A 12,418-nucleotide genomic window follows, 5' to 3' on the forward strand; every position below is an offset into this window, starting at 1 on the left:
CGTTCATTTTTTCAAGGGAAAAATGAACGAAAATCGTTTACTTAAATCATTCATTTACTAAATGTAATGAATGATTTTTTTGAACTACAAACGATTTTTGCATATTCCCTTACTGAAAATCATTGAGTTGGTCAGTCTGACTGAGCTACAAATGTGAACGCGCATGAACGATAATCGTTCATCGTTTTAACTCAATAAGTGAACTTTTTTCAACGATTGAACGATAAACGATCTCGTTATCGAGAATCGTTCAAAAAATCATTGTGTGTGTATGCACCTATACTGTTTACTCTTATCCACCTTCTTGGTGCCATTGCAGATTTGAGTTCTGCATTTGTGTTATAAATACCTATAAGGTGTGAATGAAACCATCACTCATTGGTGTGAATTGTATCCTGTTGCAGTACTCGCCTTCCACCACCAGGGGGCACCTGGAGAGGAACAATGTGTGTCAGAAGAATTGAATGTGCATAAAATGGGCAGTAGCTCCAGTCTGCTATGAATTCCTTATGACTGACAAATAGGATGCATACGCTGTCACTTTAAGAAGGAGTGGCAGGGGGCAAGCATGCCCTGAAGACACCTCTTTTAATCCATTGACACATGACTGGGAGAGGACCCAGTACCTGGCTGCAGAGAGGGCACTTGCTTGGCCAGGAGCATTGCACAGTGAGAGGGATCAGGATCATTGATACAATGTGTCACTTCCTATCCTGTCTGTGACTGCAGCACCAGGAAGCTACACACTGCAGATACAGGCAGCCTCTTATCTCAGCCCTTTGTATGTGACATGGCTGAATAAGATGGTGCATTAACCCTGTCCTCACCATGGCTGCGAAGGAGGACCTGTACAGCAAACTCATCCCAAAGAGGAACAGGCAGCAACGCACCGGGACCATTAAGCATGGATCATCCCTGGAAATACTACTATCCATGGGCTTCCCGAACGCCAGGGCGTGAGTTACCTCTTATACTGTCATATTGGGGGGCTGCTGGGAGACACTGGGGGGGTGCTTTGCCTTCTGTCACTGCTCAGACAGGTTACTGGTGCTGGCTGCTGGTGTTTTGCGATGTGTGCTGCTGCTACGGAGTATCTGCCAGCGTTCTGCGTGGCAGACGGACTGCAGTGAGCACGGCGCACAGCTGCAGTGAGCCTTACTGGCTGGCGTGTGGACACATGGCTACACAACTTGTGCAACTCACCGCTGGGCACCCAGCTGCTGCGCAGCCCTTACCAAGCAGGGCTCTTAACTCTTCCGCCACCTCTAGAAGACCATTAGTGCGTGCTGCCAAAGAGGTTCTGCAGCAGCTTTTTTATTTGTTGCGTGGAGCTACCCTGCACCGCCAGATACTCAGGGACACAGAGTTATGAATGCTTTAAATAGATAAAAAAAAAAAATATCCAGAATAACAGAGTAATTGTATCAGTGTACAGTATATTCTCTAGGGTTACATTACCATGTAGGAGACTACTGTACATTATAACAGGGTATCAATGTGAAGGACACATATTCATTGTGTCAGTGTACAGTACATTCTCTAGGGTTACATTACCATGTAGGAGTACTGTACATTATAACAGGGTATAAGTGTGCTGTACACATATTCATTGTGTCAGTGTACAGTACATTCTCTAGGGTTACATTACCATGTAGGAGTACTGTACATTATAACAGGGTATCAATGTGAAGGACACATATTCATTGTATCAGTGTACAGTACATTCTCTAGGGTTACATTACCATGTAGGAGTACTGTACATTATAACAGGGTATAAGTGTGCTGTACACATATTCATTGTGTCAGTGTACAGTACATTCTCTAGGGTTACATTACCATGTAGGAGACTACTGTACTTTATAACCGGATATCAGTGTGCTGGACACATATTCATTGTGTCAGTGTACAGTACATACTCTAGGGTTACATTACCATGTAGGAGTACTGTACATTATAAAAGGGTATAAGTATGCTGTACACATATTCATTGTGTCAGGGTACAGTATATTCTCTAGGGTTACATTACCATGTAGGAGTACTGTACATTATAACAGGGTATAAGTGTGCTGTACACATTCATTGTGTCAGTGTACAGTACATTCTCTAGGGTTACATTACCATGTAGGAGACTACTGTACATTATAACAGGGTATCAATGTGAAGGACACATATTCATTGTGCCAGTGTACAGTACATTCTCTACGGTTACATTACCATGTAGGAGTACTGTACATTATAACAGGGTATAAGTGTGCTGTACACATATTCATTGTATCAGTGTACAGTACATTCTCTAGGGTTACATTACCATGTAGGAGTACTGTACATTATAACAGGGTATAAGTGTGCTGTACACATTCATTGTGTCAGTGTACAGTATATTCTCTAGGGTTACATTACTATGTAGGAGTACTGTACATTATAACAGGGTATAAGTGTGCTGTACAAATATTAATTGTATCAGTGTACAGTACATTCTCTAGGGTTACATTACCATGTAGGAGTACTGTACATTATAACAGGGTATAAGTGTGCTGTACACATTCATTGTGTCAGGGTACAGTATATTCTCTAGGGTTACATTACTATGTAGGAGACTACTGTACATTATAACAGGGTATCAATGTGAAGGACACATATTCATTGTGCCAGTGTACAGTACATTCTCTAGGGTTACATTACCATGTAGGAGTACTGTACATTATAACAGGGTATAAGTGTGCTGTACACATATTCATTGTATCAGTGTACAGTACATTCTCTAGGGTTACATTACCATGTAGGAGTACTGTACATTATAACAGGGTATAAGTGTGCTGTACACATTCATTGTGTCAGTGTACAGTACATTCTCTAGGGTTACATTACTATGTAGGAGACTACTGTACATTATAACAGGGTATAAGTGTGCTGTACACATATTCATTGTGTCAGGGTACAGTACATTCTCTAGGGTTACATTACCATGTAGGAGTACTGTACATTATAACAGGGTATAAGTGTGCTGTACACATTCATTGTGTCAGTGTACAGTATATTCTCTAGGGTTACATTACTATGTAGGAGTACTGTACATTATAACAGGGTATAAGTGTGCTGTACACATATTCATTGTATCAGTGTACAGTACATTCTCTAGGGTTACATTACCATGTAGGAGTACTGTACATTATAACAGGGTATAAGTGTGCTGTACACATTCATTGTGTCAGGGTACAGTATATTCTCTAGGGTTACATTACTATGTAGGAGACTACTGTACATTATAACAGGGTATCAATGTGAAGGACACATATTCATTGTGCCAGTGTACAGTACATTCTCTAGGGTTACATTACCATGTAGGAGTACTGTACATTATAACAGGGTATCAATGTGAAGGACACATATTCATTGTGCCAGTGTACAGTACATTCTTTAGGCTTACATTACGATGTGGGAGACTAATGTACATTATAACAGGGTATCAGTGTGAAGAACACATTCATTGTGTCAGTGTACAGTACATTCTCTAGGGTTACATTACCATGAAGGAGGCTACTGTACATTATAACAGGGTATAAGTGTGCTGTACACATATTCATTGTGCCAGTGTACAGTACATTCTCTAGGGTTACATTACCATGAAGGAGGCTACTGTACATTATAACAGGGTATAAGTGTGCTGTACACATATTCATTGTGTCAGTGTACAGTACATTCTCTAGGGTTTCAAGACCATCTAGGAGGCTACTGTACATTATAACAGGATATCAGTGTGCTGGATGCGTACTAATTGCTATATACCTAACTTGTGTCTGTTAGAGTCATTAGTCTAGGGTGGGAATAAAATGCCCAACACACACAAATGACCCCCCCTTGTTTATTGTAAATGAATAGCTAGTTGCTTATGATTATTATTATTACAATTATTAAGTTTAAAACTACGGACCTCCGCAGCAGTTTGGATCGCATCATACAATGCACACACCGCCCCGAAACCTCCCCACCATTGTAGCATTTAATTGTGAAGCCTCTATAAGAGTGAGAATCCTGCTCAGAGGAGCTTCCAATCAAAATTAACCGCACCACTTAAGTGTCTATGGGCCTGATTCAGCAAGGAACGCAGGCGCGAATTTGCACGCACCCGGCCGATGTTTGCGTTCTGCGCTTCTGTATGTATCACAGTACACGAACCGGCCGCTGCCATCGGGAAGCGATCGTAGGGAGCACGCAATCTCAGTAATGTGTAAGGATAATAGATAGTTATATAGATAGATAGATAAGCCCCTCCGCTTTAGAATGTAAGCTCTCACGAGCAGGGCCCTCTTCCATCATGTGCTTCTCCTTCTCTTACTTATATCATCGTCTACTGCGCTCTCCCTACAACGGCACCTAACCCTTGGTTTCTGCCTCCCTGCTGGTTAATTGAGTATTACCACCTCTGATGCAGCAACGTTTATATGCCATGTCCTTGTCCTGCATTGTCTCGTACTGTGAGTCACTGTTTTCTTGTTTTTGCTCATTTGTTTATGTACTTTGGCCCTGATTCAGAGCCGCTCGCAAAAAGCGAGCGCTCGCTCCGAATCAGGGCGTCCGCTTTTCTTTTTTTAAAAGCCTGCCTCCTGGCCGCTCGCTAAGCTGTGGGTGACCACCCATAGCTTTTGTGAGCGGCCAGGTAATAGTCGCGATGGTTGCGACCATCGGGCTTGTGAAGAGACCCTTGTGGTAGGGTCTCGTCTGCCGCAAGCCCCAGTGAGCTCCCGGCTCTAATAGAGCCGGAAGCTCACTACTGACATCACTGGTGATGTCAGTAGGACCGCCCACAAACGGCAGGCGTTCCTTCAGGAACGCCTCCGTTTGTCCAGCCAAAAACACCCCCAACGTACCTACAAAACGGGGCGAGCTGTCGATCAACATCAACAGCCGCCCCGTTTGTAGCGAGCCCCGGAGCGAGTGAGTTTCTCACTCGCTCCGGGGGTTGCGCACACCGCGCGTGCACAGTGCCCCACCATCGACCTGCTTACGAGCGGGTCTGAATCAGGCCCTTTGTTAGGCGCTGCGGAACCCTTGTGGCGCCATATAAATAAAGGATGATAATAATGTATGAAACCATTTGCTCTATCAGGAGCCAGGATCCCGTGCTCACGTAGACTTATGTCCATTCAACAGGAAGGGGGTCACCTGTATGTATATTTGTCTTCCTTTTCCAACGCCTGTGATATTATAATTATTAACGCTTTACTTGTCTGATATATTGTTTCCTAGCCTGTCGTTTTCTGTCTCTAAGGTGACCTCTGACATCTCCGGCTGCCTGTAGCCCCCATAGTGTAGGAAAGTTTCAGTAATTTGGTTTATACAGTGATTCACATGGGAAACCCCCACTACCCAGCTCTGCACTGTCTCATTTTTTACAGTACTGGGGTACTCACATAAGAGAGCCCCCCGAATAGCTGACACTCACATCAGAGAGAGCCCCCGGAATAACTGACACTCACATCAGAGAGAGAGCACCTGGAATAGCTGACACTCACATCAGAGAGAGCACCCGGAATAGCTGACACTCACATCAGAGAGAGCCCCTGGAATAGCGGACACTCACATCAGAGAGAACCCCCGGAATTAGTGACACTCACATCAGAGAGAGCCCCTGGAATAGCTGACACTCACATCAGAGAGAGCCCCTGGAATAGCTGACACTCACATCTGAGAGAGCCCCCGGAATAGCTGACATTCACATCAGAGAGCCCCCGGAATAGCTGACACTCACATCAGAGAGAGTCCCCAGAATAGCTGACACTCACATCAGAGAGAGCCCCCGGAATAGCAGACACTCACATCTGAGAGAGCCCCCAGAATAGCTGACACTCACATCAGAGAGAGCCCCCGGAATAGCTAACACACACATCAGAGAGAGCCCCCGGAATAGCTGACACTCACATCAGAGAGAGCCCCCGGAATATCTCACACTCTGCTCCAAGTCATTACGTGCACAGGACACACGGATAGCACATGTGCTATTTGTGCAGGAAGATGTAACAGAACAAAGAGCAGATGGGATGATAACATTGGGGCTGCTGCAGAGTTTTACCCCGAACTGTGTGCACAAGCAGAATGCGTTTATGCGCCAGTCACCTATGTGTACCCCTAGTTTCCTAGTAGTCGTCCTGGTGCATACGTGTGCATATGCGGTAACGCCCTCACTGCCCTTTGCCTATGTGAGAATGGGCCATTACATCCCAGTTACGCCTCTTCAGTCCTTAGCGTAGATGTGTACAATTCTGCATCACCTGGACTGCGGTCACACAGCTGCAGAGCACGTGCAGTATGCAAACGTGTTACACCCCAAATCTATGGACAGTAGTGAAGGCTCACATTGCACATACTTTATAATTATAGTTACACGGGGGCATTACTGGTCTCTGGCATCGGGTAACTAGGTGCTCCATTCTGGTTACGCTGGTCTCTGGCATCAGGTAACTAGGTCCCCCATCCTGGTTACGCTGGTCTCTGGCATCAGGTAACTAGGTTCCCCATCCTGGTTACGCTGGTCTCTGGCATCAGGTAACTAGGTGCCTCGTCCTGGTTACGCTGGTCTCTGGCATCAGGTAACTAGGTGCCTCATCCTGGTTACGCTGGTCTCTGGCATCAGGTAACTAGGTTCCCCATCCTGGTTACGCTGGGCTATGGCATCAGGTAACTAGGTTCCTCATCCTGGTTACGCTGGGCTATGGCATCAGGTAACTAGGTGCCTCATCCTGGTTACACTGCTCTCTGGCATCAGGTAACTAGGTTCCCCATCCTGGTTACGCTGGTCTCTGGCATCAGGTAACTAGGTCCCCCATCCTGGTTACGCTGGTCTCTGGCATCAGGTAACTAGGTTCCCCATCCTGGTTACGCTGGTCTCTGGCATCAGGTAACTAGGTTCCCCATCCTGATTACGCTGGTCTCTGGCTTCAGGTAACTAGGTTCCCTATCCTGGCTACGGTAGTCTCTGGATTAGACCTATTGGAGCTATTCAATTCTGCGAGAAGTTAGGTGGGGGAAGGCTCGTTCTCGCGACTTAAACAAGGTGTTTAGGTGCGAGAACAGGCATTCTCAGAATAAACTTCCCGGCGCAATGCTGTTTTCCCGGCGCTAAGGGCAGAGAACGTCATCGTGCCTGGACTTTTGTCGGATTTCTTAGTCGGGCTTAGCAGCGCAAATTAATTGAATAGCTCCGGGAGCTGATTCCCGGTGCTATTCACTTCTGGTTGAATAGAATCGTGCCCATTGAGTGACCATTGGCCTTTCGTCGGCGCTTCTGATGTTGGGGTCTAATTATAGGACGTCACGTAACAAACATTTAAAAAGTTGACTGTGGGATCCAGGATATACTGGTAATATCCAAACTGCCATTATCCACACAACCAGAGAAGACTCAAGATAAAGGGGGAGATGACCCATTTAAATCAGATAAGCAAAAATACTAGAGCTAATAAATGTAGGTATCATTACTGAAGAGATTTTATACTTTATACCTTCTAACAAAATACTACACTATTGTCGTCCCCTTGGTGTTAGTTTTTTATGTGCTTTATACTAGGTCAGGTCTCAGTACTGACAGGGACCTACCAATATTATTATTATATATATAATATATATATAATAGAAATAGTAACGAGAGCCTTAGAGGGCCACCAGTTGGACAGCTCAGATCTAGGCAAAACCATTTTGCACTGTATTTACCATCTTCTGCATATTAAAGTGACTTATCTGCCCCCTGGACCGTATGAAGTCTGGAACCCGATGGTCCAAATGCCGACCGCCGGCTTCCAGACTGCTTTATCCCGACTAGACGCCTGCCATTTGCCCGACGTCTGGAGACCGGCGCCCAGCATCCCGATCGAGCGGATGCCGGGCGCCGCAGCAGACAGCCGCGGGGGGAGGGGAGGGTTAGGTTTAGGGCTCCGGGGGGCGGGGGACGACGACTAAGGGTTAGGCACCCCCCCGGAAGGTTAGGGTTAGGCTAGGGGGAGGGAGGGTTAGGGTTAGGCACCCCCGGGGGGAGGTTAGGGTTAGGCACCTTTAATAAAAGTACCCCCTAGCCTTGCAGTTGTAAGTTGTGTCATAATGTGACTTGCAGTCGTTTTATTGTGTCCTGTTCTATGAACAAAGAACACTTTATAACTGTGCTCATTAAAGGAGTATGTGAAAACAGCAACAGAATGTTTGTAATCCAGCAACACCGTTATTAACTCATAGTCTAGGGAGGGGGGGGGGGGATATTAATTATATCATACACCCAATCCCCATACTAACTCACTACCCATGCACACTGGGAGACTTTCTGGAAAATTGTTGCTTAATGATTTTTATTGACCGTGAAAGGCCTGCGCTGCGTGTGGCGTCATTGATTAGATTGCTAGCTTTGTGGGCCAGGGTTACACCGTGTCTGACATATGTGCACTGAGTCCTCTTACAGCGCCATTTAGAACCCTGCGAGATGACCTGTTACACTGCCTTCCGCTAGCGATACAGTTCCTGCAGCGAATGAGCAGCAATTGGCGCTTTAACGCTTAGACCCATTTAAAGGGACTCGAACCTTAAATATGTTCTTTCCTTATTTGTGTTCTGTGCTGGAAAGGACTTGTGAAGATGTCTGGTTTTATGTCTTGTCTCTGGAGAGACTCAGAGGGGTTTTTGTGGGAGACATTGAGCGGTCCGCTGTGGTCCCATCTGTTCCCTACCTTTATCCACTGCCTGCTGTCCTCCTCTACTCTAATGCCTGATAAGTGAGCAGAGCACTTCTGCCTGCAGTAGATAAGGGGATTGGTGTAGATGGGAGGAAGGAGAGGGGATGTGAATGATTAGTATACTCATGTAGGATGTTTTACTGCTTTCTGTATCAGGCGCTTATACAGAATATACTGGAAGTGTTCATATATCAGTTGTGATATGATCGGGGTAGGGGGTCCCTCTCCTGGGGTAGATGGACACCTCCTTACACACAGCAGCCAGGAAGTAGCACTCCAGTCGTGGGTTTTCGTGCAAGCTGGTCAGCACCAGTTTTTATTGTGCAACACCAATAATCAAATAAACAAAACATAAAATAAATCCTAGCCCGGCTGGGCTCTAACTAGACAGTAAATTCCCTCACTAACCGAACACTAAATAAGCTCACGTCCACAGTACCTTCTGGATTGTAGCAAACAGTGTCTCAGAGCAAGCTAACCTGTGGGCCTGCTCTCCCAGGTATGAGACACTGTATCAAAACTCTTGCACAGCTATATTGAGCCACTTCCAGGTGTAATCCCTAATTAGCCTGCCCTCAGGCTAAAAGGCCTAACACCTGAAACGGCCTTGTGGATGAAGCCCTCCCTTCTCTCTCACATCCACACCCCCAGGACCCATTCTCCGGCTTTTACCAAAAGCCGACACTCAGATCTGTTTGTAAAACAGACTCTTCTTGGGGGTTAAAACACATATTACAGGAATCTGGGACACAAATACACGCCATCCCTAACTTCTCCAGTGTTTCTATCACACAATGTTTATATAGATATATGGTGTATTCATGCCTTCATTTCATATCCCATGCCCATGGTAGGCGTGGCCACTCCCCCCGATGGGCGTTTTATCAGAAAAATATCTTACGCTTTTTTACTGCCTACGCCGTGTGCAGCAGCGCAAGACCTCCCAACATTCCCCAGCCAATCACGTTTTGTCTGTCCAGCTAAAAGGCAGGACAGTTGGGAGGTTTGCATTAACCCTGTTCTTCTGTATTTGGAGCCTGGGGGGGCTGCTTCATGCATTAGACAATTTTGTCCACCCACAATTTTAGTTTTTTTTTTTAAAGCACTATTTCCGTCCTATAGCACAAGGTTACGCTCCCGAATGGCCGGCGTACTGTGAGAATTCTGGAGGATTCGCCCCCTCACACTCTGCATTACATTCTCTCCCCTGGAGATCTATGACAGGGAATATTCCGCAATGTTTATTTATCGGAAAAGGCCCAAAAAGTTCTGCTGACAAATTATGCCGCGGGGGGGGTTCTATCTGCCTGGAAACCCCCCTCCCAAGCCCACACCATAACCACAATGGAAATAGTAATGTAATAGAATTTTACTAGTTCTGCATGTTCTTTACAGTATCACATATGAAATAATTAGCACCACCTGTGGATCTTTTAACATGTATCAGTCAGTAATAAATAACCTGTGCACCAACTAGGACATCTGGAAAACATGCACTGTTAGGGATATGCTGCTATAGAGCCCAATATGTACATATATGTCCAGGGCAGTGCAGGTTCTTCTGCTGCTCCTCCAGGCTCCCGGACTTGCCCCCATGCTCTGGAATGATGCCCACATCTAAAATAAAAACATTCACCTCAGACAGGATGGCCCTACTGCCACATCTAATGGCTTCTGTGATCGCTGGTCCTGTATATGCTGGAATTATGAAACACAATATACTTTGTATGACGCATATTAAAGCTGGATAAGTGATAATTATGCCCTCTTCATGGACTGGTCACACTCACTCTAAAATCAGGCATTTGGAAACCCCCCCTCTAGAAATCCTGCGTTTGCCCCTGGGTTATGTAAGCTTTGGATATTTAGCGTCGGTGTCCCGCGACTGCTTCTTGAAGAGGAGTGTTCCCCAAAATGTGAAGCTTGGGAACACTTCGGATCCTGGTTAAAATTGGTTCTCGCTAAGTGGTTGATTCTGAGCCACACGGAACTCTCTTCACGGACGCCAACGGCGAGTTATTGCACACAGCACACATGTCCGTCCTATTCTGAGTCAGATGCAACTTGGCTGGGTCTCACTTTCTGTAAAATTGGTTTCGGAGTGGTAAAGTGATCGCACAGAACCCTGACTTGTAGGAGTGCCGTGGGCGCCTATCTAACGCTATTCTGAGTCGTGCGCTCGGGGAAGGAGTGTCTGTATCTGACGGACCTCTTGCAGCTATCAGATACTGATGATGACGTTTGCGGAGGCCGGGTGAAACCAATGGGCGGCACGGCGTCCTGCTTGCACACGCACACTCTCCAGCATTAGTTGAACGGATGCAGGCAATAACATAAAGCGGTAAAACAGGCTTCCGCCGGCACGTTGCACATGTCTCACCCACATTGTGCGCAACTCCGAAATCAGCCTCTAGGGGGTACATTTACTAAACTGAGAGTTTTAAAATTGATGTTGCCCATAGCAACCAATCAGATTCTAGCTATTATCTTCTAGGAGGTGCTAGTTAAATGTTAAGTAGAATCTCATTGGTTGCTATGGGCAACATCTCTTCTAAAACTCACTTCTAAAAACTCTCACTTTAGTAAATTTACCCCTAGATGTGAACAGCTCCAAAGCTTCTATCAAAAATTGTGAGCGCAGTTGTTTTTTTGTCCTTTCCATTAAATATACATCGTTGTCAGGTTTATTTATCTCCGGTTCTCTCCACATTGCGGCACAATCACCGAGGTTCGCTGGCGTTTACAAGCGCAGACACCTTTGTGCAATTCATATAAACTACCATAGTGACTACACCGCCTCTTTCCCAGTTTATGGACAGGGGGATGGAATCTAGGTCAGTGGGGGTGGTGGGAGTCTTCCAGAATGCTAGGGGTCTCTGGCGTGGGACTTGCACATTTTAGCGGTTGATGGTGGGTACCCTGTATTGTATATATGGTATTTGTGCGTGCATATATGCATTCATGAATGGTCTGGAGTGCCTGGAATATACTCTGAGGGGTATATTTACTAAAAGTGGGTATTTTTAGAAGTTGAGATGTTGCCCATAGCAACCAATCAGATTCTACTCCACATTTACATTTATCTAGCACCTTTTAGAAGATAATAGCTTAAATCTGGTTGCTATGGGCGACATCTCCACTTCTAAAAACCTGAACTTTAGTAAATACACCCCTGATAGTGCATTGCACACATTTGACACCCTCCCCCCCAGGGGGTGCCTAACCCTAAGTACCCCCTGGGGTCCCTAAACCTGACCACCCCCCCATCACCGGGCTAAGTAGCTTACTTACCCAGCTCTTGACGATCGGGATGGCGGGGGTCGGGCTTCCGACGTCAGGATGAAGATAGGCGTCGGTATTTTGACGACTATCTTAAATCCCGTGTCGGTGTACAGTCGGGATTTAGACCGGTGGCATTGCGTCTGCCGGTCTATTAACTACATCCCTTCCTACATGTCATAATAACATTAATACCTCTTTCGTTTTTACTCGCAATTAGTCTAAATTAATGTATAAGTAGAAATTACGGCCGCGTTCAGACGAGCTAATTGTTTTTTTGCTTTTTTGAGAAACACTATAAGCAAATGAACACTAAAATGACACAAATAACTCGTCCAGATGAAGTAGAAGTTTTATACCAGCTGGTGTAACTTTATACTGTACTGTGTGTGCATCGCTCCGAGTCACATTTATATAGCGTATAT

The 12,418-nt window shown here is 45.6% G+C and overlaps 1 protein-coding gene across 2 annotated transcripts in view; it reads left to right on the forward strand.

The window, feature by feature from the left end:
- Positions 1 to 613: 613 nt before the first annotated feature.
- Positions 614 to 12,418, forward strand: part of UBASH3B (ubiquitin associated and SH3 domain containing B) — a 195,709-nt gene continuing 183,904 nt past the window's right edge. For both annotated transcript variants that reach the window (XM_088481811.1, XM_088481812.1), the window contains exon 1: positions 614 to 956. In XM_088481811.1, the coding sequence (XP_088337937.1) occupies positions 829 to 956 (128 nt within the window). In that variant the 5' untranslated portion in view covers positions 614 to 828. The remainder of the gene's footprint in view (positions 957 to 12,418) is intronic.

Source organism: Taudactylus pleione, unplaced genomic scaffold, assembly GCF_031769625.1.
Source record: "Taudactylus pleione unplaced genomic scaffold, aTauple2 ptg000278l, whole genome shotgun sequence".
NCBI lineage: Eukaryota > Metazoa > Chordata > Amphibia > Anura > Myobatrachidae > Taudactylus > Taudactylus pleione.